The sequence below is a fragment of the Geotrypetes seraphini genome, chromosome 3, assembly GCF_902459505.1.
Source record: "Geotrypetes seraphini chromosome 3, aGeoSer1.1, whole genome shotgun sequence".
Lineage (NCBI taxonomy): Eukaryota > Metazoa > Chordata > Amphibia > Gymnophiona > Dermophiidae > Geotrypetes > Geotrypetes seraphini.
In genome coordinates, this window is record NC_047086.1 from 373,377,622 (window position 1) to 373,394,628 (window position 17,007).

General features: G+C 40.7%; 1 protein-coding gene across 2 annotated transcripts in view; it reads right to left on the reverse strand.

Moving 5' to 3' along the window:
- Positions 1 to 17,007, reverse strand: part of EML6 (EMAP like 6) — a 523,485-nt gene that overhangs the window by 378,755 nt on the left and 127,723 nt on the right. For both annotated transcript variants that reach the window (XM_033938328.1, XM_033938329.1), the window contains exons 10-11: positions 12,602 to 12,814; positions 3,066 to 3,233 (exon numbers count right to left, since the gene is read on the reverse strand). In XM_033938328.1, the coding sequence (XP_033794219.1) occupies positions 3,066 to 3,233; positions 12,602 to 12,814 (381 nt within the window). The remainder of the gene's footprint in view (positions 1 to 3,065; positions 3,234 to 12,601; positions 12,815 to 17,007) is intronic.

The window sequence follows — 17,007 nt, forward strand, 5'->3', positions numbered from 1 at the left end:
CCAGACCAATTGGGGTGAAGGGACAGAAGATGCCATATAGAAGGGGCAGAGAGGGTAGATAGTAGATGAAATGAAGAGAGTGACAAGAAGATGAGGAAAGCAGAAACCAGAGAAGACAGGGTAGAAAAAATGTTATTTATTTATTTATTTTTATTTTTTTGCTTTAGGGGAGATGCATCACTGTTTCTGTGGTGTTGTATTGTATGCAGATTCCAGCCTCTTGGTGGTTCAATTTAACTTTTGCCTACATATTTCTATTTTATCCCCCCTTTTACAAAACCATAGAACATTTTTTAATGCTAGCCCTGGTGGTAACAGCTCCGACGCTCAGAATTCTATGAGCGTCAGAGCTGTTACTACCGTGGCTAAAAACCACACTACAGTTTTGTAAAAGGGGGGAGGGGTTAGTTTGTGAGTATATATTCCATACTAGGGGAAGGTGTGTTCGAAAAAGATGGTTTTCTGTTAGGATTGACTGTGCAGGATTGATCTATACTAGTCTGGCTTGTTTAGTTTTACAATGGGTGTATTGATGTAAAGTATGTAAGATGCTGTCTTTTCCTAGGTACACTCTTGTGTGCTGTGTGTATTGTTACTAAAAATCATGTTTTTCATACAGATGGGGGGTGTCAAAAAATTATGGGCCCTGGATGTCACATATGCTAGGTACACCACTGTGCTGGGGTTTTGCTTTTTCCCTTGGAAAAAAAAATGACACACTTGTGACATCGGCTCCCCTCTCTCGCTCTGAGCTACTAATTAAAAATAATAAATAGTAATACCATTGAGCGGCAGCAGCGAGAAGGGGGCGGTGGCTGCCATACTTTCCTTTCTACCTCAGGTGGTTTCCATCTTGCATGTCAACCAGGAGGTTCATTTGCCTGTGTTTCATTCCACAGGATCAGAGCGAAATGATCAGATATTGTTTAAGTTGAATGTCAGGAGAGTCTTGCTCCACTATTTGGAGAGGACTAATGATTTCCAACTGTCTGATCACCTCTTTACCCTGACTGCTGCGCCTCGCCGTGGTCGACCGGCGTCCAAGTCCTTGATCACTCAATGGATTCACCTGGACATATCTGCGACTTTCATCATCCGTGGCAAGCAGCCACCTATTTCTCTTAAGGCTTACTTGACTAGAAGTCTTGCTGCGTTGTTGGCAGAGACTCGCATGATTCATTCAAATGAAACTCCTGGTTGACATGGAAGGAAGAAACCACTTGCAGTAGAAAGGAAGGTACATTAAGGATCACAACTCCTAGCATATGGACTAACATATAGGGACTAACAGAAAGAAGATTATCGAAGGTAAAAACCTAATCTTCCAATCCCTACCCCATCCCTTGAAGCTTTGTCCTCATCTGCACAAACCTCGAACACTTATTATTTTAAAATGTTCAAAGCTTGTATAGATAAGGACAGAGCTTGAAGGGATAGGCACAGAACTTGCAGTGAGGGGACAGAAATGGGAGACAAATTTGTCCCAGTGTCATTTTCTAAGAGCAGTAGATTCAACAATGGTCAAAAATAAAGCAAATTCAAGTGGTCAAAAACTGCAAAATTAAATAGAAACTATGAAGAAAGACTAAAAAAAGCTGATAGAAAGACCAAATTTGAAACAAATTCCTCTCCCTCCCCACAAAAAAACAAAATCTTAGTAGACTTCCATTGGTGGTACAGTCTTTTTCAATGGTGGATAAAGTCAAATCAACTAACAGTAATTTAATTCACCTAAGTCCCATATCATGCATAACCAAAAGCTTTTGCTAAAATGCTCTACCAATGACATAAGTGATAATGATCACATGACCTTTGGTTTTCTCCATTGGGGCTTTCTTATCAAAGGTTACTAAAACTCTTAAGCTAGCACAAACTACAGATTATACCATATGGGGCTCATAATCGAAACAGAAAAATGTTTAAAAATCTGCCTAAATCGGCACTTGGACGATCAGTAACAAAAAATGTCCAAGTGCCGATAATCGAACAGGGTTTTAGACATATTTAAAAACGACTTAGGCCTTGACAGTGCTGCTGAATGACTAGAGCTAAAAGGGGCTTTTTAGGAGGAGTGGTGAGGGCGGGACGTGGGCCATCCTAGACTTAGTTGTATTGCATGTATAACCAAAGGTTTTACAACACTGCCTAGACGGAACTTGGAAGTTGTGATTTAGGCCATCTAAAACCAGGTCTAAGTCCACAAAAGGTATCCAAAGTGACCAGATAAGCACTGCAGACACAAAGTACAGATCCCCACACACAGCCCCAGTGATCACTGATCCCCCCACACACATAAAAAACGTAATAACATTAACAACTTTACATATCTGCCTCCAGAACATCAGCACCTAGCAGCCTGGCATAGGAAAGCCTAGTACAGCTGCACAGAGGTGGCTTAAGTGGTCTTGGGGGTGGATTAGTGAACCATGGAGAGGAGGACCCAGGCCCATAAGCCACTCTAATCACTGAATTCATGGAGAAAACATCTGTACCCCCAAAAAACCCAAACCCTTTTGTACTGCCATATAGGTGGCTCCTGCAGCCATAAGAGCTATTGGGGTGGTAGACAGGTGGGTCTTGTAGATTCTGGGGGTGTTTTGGGGGGCTCACCATAACCTATAAGGGAGCTGTTGTGAGATGTTTATGTGGCACCCTTTTTGTGAAGTTTACAGCAGTGCCCTGTAAGGTGCCCCACTACTCTGATGCCATGTCTGGGTGTCCAGTCCCTTACTTTTCTGGCCCCTTCCACATCCAAAAGGTCTTTTTCTAGGTTTTTTTTGACTGGGATGAATTTTTGGATGAAAACGGGGTATAAAGATGGACGACCTAGTGGTCTGGACGATCAGATGGCTGGATGTACAGTTGGATGATTATCGAAACAAAAATATGCTGGACGTATTTTTTGAAAATGGACCTTTTCCCGTGTCTGACTTTGGATGACTTGTGAGTTAGGCCAAAACGGACTTAGACGTTTCTTTTGATTATGCCCCTCCACATGTATTGTGCTATATTTTGTACCTGAATTGCCAAAATGAAACAAATTTTTTAATATTATTTATACATACCCTGAGGTGCTGTTTCAAGGACAGAACTGGTCATATCTTCTGGAACGAACTTCCATTGAAAAACAGAATGATCAGCTCCTCCTGTACTCAGTACCCATTGAAAATCATGAGACCACCGGACATTTGTGACATGTGCTGAGTGGCCAACATATCTTCGAAATTTAGCCCCTAAATTAAAACAAACATAAGCAAAAATAAACTGAATTAGTAAATTTCTTGTCAATGGAAACTCACCTAAGAATATTAAAGCCTCTCATTAACTTAAAACCAGAACACTGCTATGGCTCTGCAGATTCCCTCCTTTAGTATACTTAGAAGGGAGGAGAGTGTGGCATACTGATACATTAGGCAGACTGTGAGCTCACTGGGATAGATAGGGAAAATGCTTGAGTACCTGATTTATAACCTGTTGTGAACTCCTTTGGGAGAAATGGGTAAAAAATAAATAAATACATAAATATGTGATGGGTATAATTTTCACATATTTTGATTTAGAAACATAGAAACATGATGGCAGATAAAGGCCAAATGTCCCATCAAGTCTGCCCATCCGTAATAACCATTATCTCTTCCCTTCTCTAAGAGATCCCACGTGCCTATCCCATACTTTCTTGAATTCAGACATGGTCTCAGACTCCACCACTTCTTCCAGAGACTGTTCCACATATCTACCACATCTACCACCTCTTAACTTCATCATATGCCCTCTCATTCCAGAGCTTCCTTTCTAACTAAACTAAACTAAGGGCTCCTTTTATGAAGCTGCATTAGTGGCTTTATCTCACGCAACTTTTTAGCACGCACTAACCCCCTGCTAGCCGAAAAACTACCGCCTGCTCAAGGGGAGGCGGTAGCGGCTAGTGCAGCTGGCAAATTAGCACGCGTTATTACGCGGGTTAAACTGCTAACGCGGCTTCGTAAAAGGAGCCCTAAAACTTAGTTTTATAGATCAGGTCATCAACCAAATGGAGCTCGACTCGGTTAACAGTAAATGGTAAACATAATACTTTAAGAGAACAGAAAACAGAAAATCTAAATTAACAAAAGGGGCTAGTTTTCAAAATGTTTAGCAAACAAGAAAGTCTTCAGAACTTTCAAATGAAAGAGGCTCGACTCATGCGCATTTACGCCACATAGGTATTTAAACGTCTCTATCATATCTCCTCTCTCCCACCTTTCCTCCAAAGTATATATATTGAGATCTTTAAGTCTGTCCCCATATGCCTTATGATGAAGACCATGTACCATTTTAGTAGCCTTCCTCTGGACCAATTCTATCCTTTTTACATCTTTTTGAAGATGCAGTCTCCAGAACTGTACACTATGTTCTAAATGAGGTCTCACCAGAGTTTTATACAGCGGCATCAATACCTCCTTTTCCCTACAGGCCATACCATTTCCTATGCACCCTAGCATCCTTCTAGCTTTCGCCGTCACCTTTTCAATCTGTTTGGCCACCTTAAGATCATCATATACAATCACACCCAAGTCCCGCTTTTCTATCTGTATATAAGTTCTTCACCCCCTAAACTGTACCATTCCTTCGGGTTTTTGCAGCCCAAATGCATGACCTTGCATTTCTTAGCATTAAATTTTAGCTGCCAAATAAAATTTTTGCTAGGTCTTTCTTCATGTCATTCACACCATCCAGGAGAAGGAGGGATACGGGGAATTCCCCAAAACCAGGTGTCTGATCTGCTCAGATGAAGTTAAAATGATCAATGAAGAAACAGTAATGTAGTTAAAACATTAACAAGCCTCTGAAAGGAATTCTATCCTTTTTACATCTTTTTGAAGATGCAGTCTCCAGAACTGTACACTATGTTCTAAATGAGGTCTCACCAGAGTTTTATACAGCGGCATCAATACCTCCTTTTCCCTACAGGCCATACCATTTCCTATGCACCCTAGCATCCTTCTAGCTTTCGCCGTCACCTTTTCAATCTGTTTGGCCACCTTAAGATCATCATATACAATCACACCCAAGTCCCGCTTTTCTATCTGTATATAAGTTCTTCACCCCCTAAACTGTACCATTCCTTCGGGTTTTTGCAGCCCAAATGCATGACCTTGCATTTCTTAGCATTAAATTTTAGCTGCCAAATAAAATTTTTGCTAGGTCTTTCTTCATGTCATTCACACCATCCAGGAGAAGGAGGGATACGGGGAATTCCCCAAAACCAGGTGTCTGATCTGCTCAGATGAAGTTAAAATGATCAATGAAGAAACAGTAATGTAGTTAAAACATTAACAAGCCTCTGAAAGGAACAATGAATTCAAGAAAATACAAGTTAAGCAAGAAACAGACAGCCTGAATATTTCTGGAACTCATTCCTCCCTTGTGACCCAATATACAGGCTCTTCCTAATCCAAAAGTCTGGCCGACAGTGAAATCTTAGCTATGGAACTGACCATTAAGCTTGAGTAAGAAAGCAGACACATCAGATAAATTGCTGGGTGGGGGATTCAGCATACCCATCTCTTATCTACTGGAAAAGATATTAAGGTAAGAACCTAATTTCTTTTTCCAGTGCAATAGGAATGGTATGCTGAACTACAGGGATGTATCTAAGCAATCCCCAAACTCTAATGTAGGATAGATGAGCCTGCTCGTAATACTGAGGACCCGAAAGCAGCATCCTGTGCTGCTATGTCCACCCTGTAGAATTTGGTGAAGGTATGGACGACCAGGTTGCTGATCTACAAATCTCCTTGGGTGGAATTGCTCAATCTTCCAACCAAGAGGAGGCCACTCCTCTTGTCCAATGCACCTTCAATGAGACATGTGGTTGTTTGCCATAACTGATGTATGCAGAATATCACTCTACAAATCCATCTAGAGATGGTGGCCTTGGAAGCAGACTTGCCTCGTCTTGCCTGATTAAAGATGATCCAAGAGATGAAACTCATTAGTCATCTCCAGGTAATGCAATACAACTCTCCAGACGTCCAAAACCTTTAAGGTCTTATCTTTCTTCTTGGACCCTATGGGATGAAATGCTGGCAGTCTAACCTCTTGGTTGACATGAAACGCAGAGATGACTTTCAGTAAGGTGGGAACCATACACAAGGTCACTGTCACTTCCGTGATCCTGAGGAATGGCTCTCTGCATAACAGTACCTGCAATTCTGAGACTCTTCTGGCAGATGTAATTGCGATCAAGAAGAGTACTTTCACCGATAGATCCATAAGGGAGGCTTCCTGTAAGGGAGTAATGACTACTTCTGAATATCCTTTTTGGTCTAGCGCTGCATTCTCAAGAGCTGGCCATAAGACCAAAGTGTCCTGGATCTTCTAGGACAATCAGCCCCTGTGAAAGCAAGTCTGTGTGCACTTGGAGACTGACTTTGCTCCTTCTGCAGACATGCAAGATCCATGTACCATGGGCGCCTGGGTCAATCTGGTTCTATTAGAACTACCATTCCTGTTCAGCGGATCACCCAGCCTATCATGGACAAGAGAGGGAACACAGTAGCCCAGTCTCTGGCCATGGTTGAACTAGGGCATCTAGCCCTGCACTTCCAGGTTTGCATCTTCAGCTGAAGAATTGAGTTGACTTTTTGTTCTTTGCAGTCGCCATGAGGTCAAACATCAGACGACCCCATCGTTTCACAATGGTCTGGAAGGCTTTCAGGAACAACAACCTCTCTCCCAGGTCTAATGTCTCTCTGCTGAGTTAATCCACTTGCTGGGGAAATGGTGGTGCAGCCTGATTCAGCTCCCTTAAGATGTAGCTGGATCTGGATAGGTTCTCTGCCTCAAGCAACTCTCACGCCAAGATCGTCGGGCTGCTAGTCGGACCTTAGTCAGACTGATCCTCACACACACACCCCAGACCACGATGTGAAAAAAGGGGGGGAGGCAAAGTTGGAGCTGGCACCCTGAGCATCCTATAGGACTACTATTGATGCCTAACAGCTTGCGCTCAAGCTCCTGACCAAGTCAAGGAAGTGAGCAAGTGCTAAGGGTCAGGAACCCAGAGCTCCACAAATCTTCAGCAGGCTGGCTGTACAGGTCCTCAAGGAATATATCTACCAGATGCTGACTAAAATGTCTGCTCCTCTCCGAGTAGTCCCTTTGAACTGGGATCTCCGACACTGCACAAAAAAATTTGCAAACCAGCCAAAAAACATTTAAGAAATAAACAGAGCAGATCAGAAAGACACCTTTGTGCTCACTTGCAGAAGGAATAACTGAGGGGGGCAGCAGAGACTATGGAGAAGGAGGAGTTGAAAAGCTGTGACTGACATCTTTTACAGTGTGCTCGCAAGCACAGATGGATAACCCTATGGTTCAGCATGCCATCCTTATTGCAGCTTTAATGCCTAAGGCAGCTGCATCACCTACTTTGGGGGAAAAGGTGCATTTTGCCACCTGCACTACAAAAACCCACCCTGGGCTTAACCAAAGCTGCTGAGACTTCCTTGCCATAAAATCCCAGCATGGCATAGCAAGTCAGAGCACTCTCAGGAGAAATAAACTGTTCTAAGACCAGAACGCATATATCAGGGTACCAGGAGAAGGTAGCACGTATACACCACAAAGCCAAGAGGAAGAAGTGGCTGGAGCTGGCTGAGAGACAAAAATGACCTCCAGTAAAGTTTCAGAATGAAGGTCTGGTAAAGCTGCCAATTCAAATAGGTGCAGGCTCGTGAGAGAATTTCCAGGATCCCAAAACCCCAGAGGGATCCACAGATCTAGCACACAGTTCCTGATCTCCCATCCTGGCAAACACTGCACCTGTAAATAAGGAGTCAGCAAGCAAATCATCTGCACCTAGATCCCTCATATCAGGGTCAGGCAGCGCAAGAATCATGGCAGGGTGAGTCTAGGACATGTCCAAAGAAGTAATACCACTGAGAGATGCCGTGTAGGCGGATTGAGACTGTGCAGGGAGAAAACACAGTGGTCCAAAATCTTGAGCGCAAAAATTTCAAAAATGTTGAAAAGGTGTCCAGCTCCTGGGGCATAGGTCACATTAAGGTGGCAAAACTGAACTTTTCTGAGGCTGTGCAGGGTCCGCAGCCTGGCGGATGGAATTACCAACCATGTTGAGCCCCAAAAACCATGAAGGCTGCCCCACTGGGCTAGCTGATTGTTTGGTCACCTGCTTTAGTAGGGAATAGGTTAAGCTGGATGCTGCCCCCAATCCCCCGGTTGCACAACTGCTCTAAAAGTGCTAAAAATGCACAATTCTGGCAAGAATCCACATGAGGAGACACCAAGGACTTCATCCCAGCAATTTTCCAGGCAATGTTTTCAGATTTGAAGAAGCAGGGAGCTTTAGAAAATAAAATAGCTAAAAATCTAAATGGGTACCGTCATAAAATTTGCGCCAAAATTGTGATTTTTTTTTTACATTTTCTAACCATTAAAAATAGTGATTTTAGGATTTTTCAGGAGGGGGAACATTCGGAAACATTCAAAACTCTACTTTTCATACCTCCCCCAATGACTCTCATAGCTTGTGTACTCACTGTGACCTGAGAAGATCAGTTAAAAATGCTGCAAGCCTGCATTCAGCTCTTTCATAGTAGTTGGACAAGAATAATCACTGCCACAAAGCTGGGAATGTTCCTTCAAAGCTGATCTTCAGGCTGCCAGTCAGACTCCAATGTCTGACTATACCTCCACCCTTGCAGACCATTGGTTACGAACCGGAATAGGCAGAGGCACGACAACGCAGCCGGCACCCTGTGAGACACTGCTGAGCCTCCTAAGGGTGCCTAATAGCCTGCGCTCAACCCCTGATTAACAGTAGGTGAGCTACTTGAGTGACAGCTCTGAGTTCCAGATAAAACTATGGAGGCTGGCCAACAGGTACCCAAAAAGGGATCAGCTTGTCAGCTACAGACCAAAGTCTGTGAATTCTTAAGCAGGCAGAGCTTTAAAATTGCTCCAAGCACTAAATTATCCCAAAAGAGGATGAAATTACATTGAATTAAAACAATAAAATGGGGAGAGCAGAACACAAATAACTGCATCTATGCGTTGCAGAAGGAAAAAACTGTAGAGGGCACTAAACTGATCAGTGAAGTACTACAGAGGCAGAGTGAAAAATGTGGAATGGATTCCTTCTGCAACCATGCGACTAAAGGGAAATAACCTTATTGTCTAGAACAGTAGTTCCCAACCCTGTCCTGGAGGACCACCAGCCAGTCAGGTTTTCAGGATGGCCCTAATGAATATGCATGGAGCAGGTTTGCATGCCTGTCACTTCCATTATATGCAAATCTCTCTCATGCATATTCATTAGGGTTATCCCAAAAACCCAACTGGATGGTGGTCCTCCAGGACAGGGTTGAGAACCACTGGTCTAGAATGTCTCACCTATTGCACTGGAAAGACAAATATTATCTAGCTATGTTATCTAAACTATGTAAGAGACTTCAAGTTATAGAGCCTCAAATTTCCACTTTACATTAGATAATATGTAGAAATAAAAAGAAATAAAACAAAACAAAAAGAATCCAAGTGATATTTTTCTATTGGACTAACTAGAGCATGGTTAGATTAGCTTTCAAAGGTAATCCTTCTTCTTCAGATAAGAGATAAGCAAATGAAGACAGCTATCAGTATATAAAACATCAAAGTATTCAAATGACAGTCTTACAGGAAGATGGTGGGAAGGGGAGCATGGGAGACAGAGAGAAAAGGAAGGGTGATTTGAAGGTCTCTCTGTCTCCCACCCTTCTCTCTCCTCCCTCTTCCTGTAAGACTATCAATTGAATACTTTTATGTTTTACTCTTATATACCAATAGCCATCTTCATTTGCTTATCTCTGATCTGAAGGATTACATTTGAAAGCTAACCTAACCATGCTCTAGTTCAGTGTATTTCAAACTGTGTGCCGTGGCGAGATTCCAGGTGTGCCGCAAAAAACATGAGTTGGTCACTGCCAGCACCAACGTCGGAACCTCTCCTCCTCTCTGCCTTCCACCCCTCCCCCGGCAATTGAGGGATTTCCAAAACCCCAACGTCGCACAATGTGGTTGAACACTTTTCTGGAGAGCGATCACTCTCTCAGGTCCAATGTCTGCTGGCTAAATCGTCACCTTGTACATTCTCCATTCTCATTGCATGAGGAACAGAGAGAGTCCTTTGGTAGATTTCTGCTCAACAGAACAGCAATTGAACCTCCAGGCATAACTGGGCACTTCTTTTGCCTCCTTGCCAGTTAACCGGCAGAGAGACTAGCAGAACTGGTGGCAACCAGCAAAGAGACTGGAGACTGGTAATGGTACTGTAATCGGCTAGAAGACCCAGATGGAAGCAGCCTGAAGAATGAGAGACCATTGGCCAAAGTGAGTGACTGGTGGAGGGACTGGTGGTGACCAGCGGAAAGACTGGTAATGTTACTGGAAGCAGCCAAAAGTCCAATGAAGGTTGGAGAGGACCTGGAAGGAAAGAAGACCAGAAGTGCCTGGTGGTGGTGAAGTGACAGGAGGTGACTGCTCGGCCTGTTCACAGTCAGTTATACCTCTTCTTCCCACTTTTTACCCACTTGTAAACCTTTCATTTGACTCATGGTTCTATGTTCATACTGAGTCAATATCTGATGGTGAAATTTCCACAGGTTTCACTCCCTCCATACAAGGAAAGCATACTACTGCACATTGTTCTTTGATGGTGCAGTTTGCAATGGAGCATTCTTGTTTCTGACCTCGCGGCTGCCGCACAACTAAAGGCTGAGCGCTGCTTTGTGCATGGACGAACTATCCAACAGGCAATGTATGAGTACTTATGTTGTATTTCACTAGCTCTGTTCTGGTTATCACATAATTTAACAATTGCCTTTGATTTTTGATTTGCCCTCATATATATATATATATATATATATATATATATATATATATATATATATACATATATACAGTCAAACCTTGGATAGCAACTAACATGGTGTGCGAGTGTTTTGCAAGACGAGCAAAACATTTTATTTTAACTTGATAAACGAGCGTTGTCTAACAGTACGAGCACATATACACGTGTCACATCAAGTACGCACAATATACGCGCATCATATCGCTGAGCGTGGCTGAACGTAATACAAGTACCCGTGGTTCAAGCGCGTACAACATACGCACATCTTGAGCGTGGCTGAACGTATTAAGAATCACACCCAATTCACCCGCAGTGTAGTGACTGTTCGAAACAAGTGAGGTCTTGCAATACAAGTACGTACAGTTTGTGGGTTGTGGAACGAATCGTCTGAGTTTCCATTATTTCCTATGGGGAAATTTGCTTTGATATACGAGTGCTTTGGATTACAAACATGCTTCCGGAACAAATTATGCTCGCAAACCAAGGTTTTATTTTGAGACAGAGAGGGGGAGAGAGGGAGAGAGAGAGGCCATGTGCACTAGTTTGTCTCTCAAAAGGCAGCACAAACAGATTGTCTCTGGACTAGAATCCCAGACTAAAGTACTATCTTCCAGCATTCAACACAGTTGGGAGTCAGGCTTGGCCCTTAGTTCCAAAGATCCAGTTTCAGCAGGGTTTCAAGATAAACTTGGCCTATCTGAATAGAACTTCTGAAGCTTATTCTTCTGTGGTAGAGGCATAGGATTGAAGGCTTGTCCTCTATATTCTGGGCCTCTTTGACTTATCTATATTGATGGGGGGGTCTGCCTTGATCTCTCCTCCCTACTCTGATCCTTCCTGTGGCCTTTTAAGGCAGCTCAATGATTGTGAGGGAGTCCTGTTAAGGGGGAACAATAGTTTCCTATAGACTCCCTTATATCCCCCCAATAAACCATCCAACCCCAGAGCTTAATTTCCCTTCAAATTTCTTATTATCCCCTTGGATTTCTCTCCCCTTTAGAAGTGTATTTACTCTTTTCCTCACTGGATAATTTAGAAAGAGATGCTGAAACTACATATCTTTCAGTTTTTCCCTAGTCTACCTGTGCCTCCTTCATGTACAACCGATTATAAAATTACACAAGCTGGTCCACTTTGCTATCCGTGTGCCAAAGTCTATCATTTTCCCCTTTATCTTCTGTATTGTGTGTGTTCCCATTTGTTCATATTAAACTAGTGTTAAAGAAAAAAATGTTAAATGCTTTGGAGTTTCCATCAATACATTTGATACTGTAATTCTTCTAAACAATCTCAAATGACATACATATATATAACAGCTGAACTTTTGCATGCATATTTGCCCTTTCATTGTCTTGACCTTTATTCTCAGCCTTGTCTTTTCAAGTCATATGAATTAGCATACAACCTAGCCATCAGAAGAGAGTAGTAAATGGATATGACGATCTAATTTAAAATGAATAGTGAAAAGTAAATGTACAATGTATATTAATAAGGAAAGCATACAATACTCAGTTAATTTTAAATCTCCTGAAATCCTAAACATTAAAAAAGTATGTTTTTTCAAATGTAATAACAGTATTAAAAATGATGATCCTTTCTGAATAGTGTAGGTTTAAAATAAGTTTTTTTAATTTTACAATAGGAATCATTGATTCAAAAATTCATATTATATAAATTAAATTACAGTATTGTCAAACTAAATTGTCTCACCTTTCTTTAGACAAGGAAATCGGAATAATTTAACCAATCCAAAATCATCCCCCGTCACCAGTACTTTGCTGATATAATTAGCATCCACAGAGTTGATATCTGTAATATCAGTATACTTTGGCCAAATCCCACTCACATCAGGCCCTATCACACAGCTCCAGGAGGCCCAGTGAATCCCTTTGATCTCTTCTTTGCTGGTTAGATGTTTCCCAGCTGAAATCATTTAATGTCAGTTACTACAGATTTAACTAATATACAGAATACTCAGTTTTAATTCTCATTTACTAATTTGTTCTTAGTTTTCATTTATATACTGAAATGAACAACCATCTATAACATTAATATAACCAACCATTTATATAAACTTTTTTTTTCAAATTCTTTATTCATTTTTCCATCTTACATCAAGAACACAATATTACATCATTTAACCTTATAAACATCACTTGTATTTCTTCTAACATCATCTTAAAAACATAAATTTATACCCTCCCTACCTAACCTTCCCACAAATATTTTAATCAAAAATATCATATAAATATTGTATTCTTATCTATTGATCAAATCTTTAATATAACTTTATACCCTCCCCCCTATGTATGAGAATACTTTCATTGGATAATGGTGTCTAATCATTGCAATAATTTGTCAATGGCCCCCAAATCTTTTTATAACATATTATCAGTAACTGGAAAAATTACAGTAGACTTAACTATACCTTCTGGTGGAATTCGTTGTGCCACATTTACAAAATGGAAAGAACAATTACCATACAAAGAGGGAATTATAACAATTTTTATATAAACATATTTTGAAGAACTTACATTCTTCTATATTCAGTTTTAAAAATAATACTATAATATTAGAATTAATAACATTATTAGAAATCCATGTAGCTCTATCATATGACACTATTCTATTTGGGATGTCAATGAGAATAAAAAGTCAAATTTCATCAAATAATAACAAACTTTTATTGATAATGACAGGAGTTGCCATTCAACATATTACCATGAATTGGAAAAATTATTCTAGACTTAATTACACTTTCTGGTGGAATTCGTTGTGTCATATATACAAAATGGAAAGAACAATTGCCATGCAAAAAGGGAATTATAATAATTTTAAAAAGATTTGGGGGCCATTGATAAACTATTGTAATGATTAGATGCCTTTTTACACTGAAAGTATATTTATAATTAGGGGAAGGGAGGGCAGTTTTTAGTTGTATTAAAGATTTAATTAATAATTATGTATGTAATATTTATATGATATTTTGAATACAATATCTGTGGAAAGGGTGGGGGGTGGAAGAAATAAATTTATGTATGTAAGATGATAATATAAGAATTTTAAGTAATGAGTATAAGTTTAATTGAAATAATATTTGTGCACTTGATATAAGATGAAAAATGAATAAAGAATTGGAAAAGAAAAGAATTAATAACATTATTGAAAAACAAAGGAAGAACATAGAATAGTTATGTTAGTAAAATAGATCTCATCCTACACTTTCTTTTTTGGTAATACAATATGACAGCAGGATAAAAATACTATAATAAGCATCAAAAGGTAAAGAGGTACAATGTACCGCTTAATAATCTATAAACATTTATACATAATCTATATATGAACCAACATCTGAGATATAGATCACATGCTAAATCAAGAAAGATGAATATAATTCTACACTTTTTTTATGTACAGAATTGCAATCACAGTTAACATATACTGTATATATTTGCTATGAAGCTAATTTTAAAAACATTACAGATCATATAAGATAGTGAATGTGATTTTATTAATTTCCAGTTATCATTAGTTAGGCTTCAGTAATACAAGGTGATGCACTTCTGCAACAATGTATGCATGCAATTTGTAATCTATAAGAAAGCAATAAAAAGTCAGAACTATGAAAAGGACAAAACGGGAAAAGGAAAAAAAGATTTTTGTCACTAAATTACAAAGAAAGATTAGGTTCTTAACGTAATAATCTTTTTTTTCTTGTAGATGTGTCTAGTGATCCTGAACACTAGGGTTATGCATCTGCAAGTTGCTTGCAGAATGCTGTCAGTCATCTTTGGAACTCCACCTCCTTCTCAGTGAGCTGCTCCTGCCCCCTGAGTTTGTCCAAAGCAATCAAGTAGAACTGTAATGAAAGACATAACCGGGAGGAGGGAAACGGGGAAAAAAATCCCTGACACTTCAATTCTATTCTGCTCTATAACCAACATATCCATTAACATTATAACATAAAAGTAACTGATCAAAACAGATACAAAAAATTGTGTGCAACCAGCACTAATCTTTTTTTTTTCCCCAATTCTTTATTCTTTTTTAAAACTTACAATAAGTGTAACAATAAATTCATCATTTTATACTCAAATATCACACTTAATATTCTATTAATGTCCATTACAGAATTAATCCCCCTCCCCCCAATCACTCACAACTTCCAACATGTAAAACATCAATCCCGAATTCCACATCTATATACTAAAATTCAATATCATATCAGACCTCCCCCCTCCCAGATGTGCATTTTTAAAGGGGGGGAAAACCATCCCCAATATTTAGACATTACAATATTTTGTTAATGGATCCCAAGTCTCCTGAAATTTCTTAAAACATCTTTTCTGAGTAGCTAATGTTTTTTCCATTTTATACATCTGACATAAGGAATTCCACCAAAAACTAAAATTAAGCCTCTTCCAATCTTTCCAATTGCTCGTTATTTGTTATATGGCAACTCCTGTCATGATTAATAAAAGCCTGTTGTTCTTAGATGAAATTTTGCTTTTAGCCCTCACTGACATGCCAAATAACACAGTATCATAAGACAATGCCACTGGATTTTCCAACAAACAATTTATTTGGCCCCATATTGATTTCTAAAAGGCCAAAATGTACGGACAATAGAACAATAAATGATCTAAAGTCCCTGCTTCGAGATGACAATGCCAACATCTATTAGACTTAGAGCTATCCAACTTTTGTAAACGAACAGGGGTCCAAAATGCTGTATGTAACAGAAAAAACCAAGTTTGTCTCATAGATGGCAACATTGTACATCTCAACCTCCAAGACCAAATTCGTGCAGAAATTTGGTGTTTAATCTCAATATTCCAAATATCCCTAAAACCAGTTTTTGGTTTCTTATTTATAAATCCAGCTATCCGTTTATACCACTGTGCGGCCTGATGTCCCAGGAAGTCAACCTGAAAGCATAAGAATTAGCAGTGCCTCCGCCGGGTCAGACCATAGGTCCATCCTGCCCGGCAGTCCGCTCCCGCGGCGGCCCAAACAGGTCACGACCTGTCTGAATCACCACAAGGGGCTCCCTTGCCACCTTGGTTTCTCATTGAAGTCCTATCTTCCCATCGAAGTCCTAACCCTCCGGTCTTGCACATGCACGACCTGGTTGGGTTTCTATACTTATTACCTGGTTAGCTTTCTATACTTGTGTTACATCCCAGCTCCTCCCTCAGTATCCCACGATCCCTTTATCCCTCAGGAATCCGTCCAATCCCTGTTTGAATCCCTGTACCGTACTCTGCCTGATCACTTCCTCCGGTAGCGCATTCCAAGTGTCCACGACCCTTTGGGTGAAAAAAAACTTCCTTGCATTTGTTTTGAACCTATCTCCCTTCAGTTTCTCCGAATGCCTCCTCGTACTTGTTGTCCCCTTCAGTCTGAAGAATCTGTCCCTATCCACCCTCTCTATGCCCCTCATGATCTTGAAGGTCTCTGTCATATCTCCCCTGAGCCTCCTTTTTTCCAGAGAGAAGAGCCCCAGCCTATCCAACCTCTCGGCGTATGGGCAGTGTTCCAGCCATTTTACCAGTTTCGTTGCTCTCCTTTGGACTCTCTCAAGTACCGCCATGTCCTTCTTGAGATGCGGCGACCAATACTGAACGCAGTATTCCAGATGTGGACGCACCATCGCTCGATACAATGGCATGATGACTTACCGCATCCTGGTTGTTATGCCCCTCTTTATGATGCCCAGCATCCTGTTGGCTTTTTTCGAGGCTGCTGCGCACTGTGCAGATGGCTTCAGTGATGCATCCACCAGCACACCCAAGTCTCTCTCAAGTCTGCTGTCTCCCAACAATGCCCCCCCCAATTTGTAGTTGAACAACGGGTTCTTTTTCCCTATATGCATGACCTTGCATTTTTCCACGTTAAAGCGCATTTGCCATTTGTTTGCCCAGTCTTCCAGCTTGTCCAGGTCCCTTTGCAGGTCCTCACACTCATCCCTGGACCTAACTCTGCCGCATAATTTGGTATCGTCTGCAAATTTTATAACCTTGCACTTTGCCTCCTTTTCCAGGTCATTGATAAATATGTTGAAGAGTAACGGCCCCAGCACCGATCCCTGTGGCACACCGCTTGTGACTCCCCGC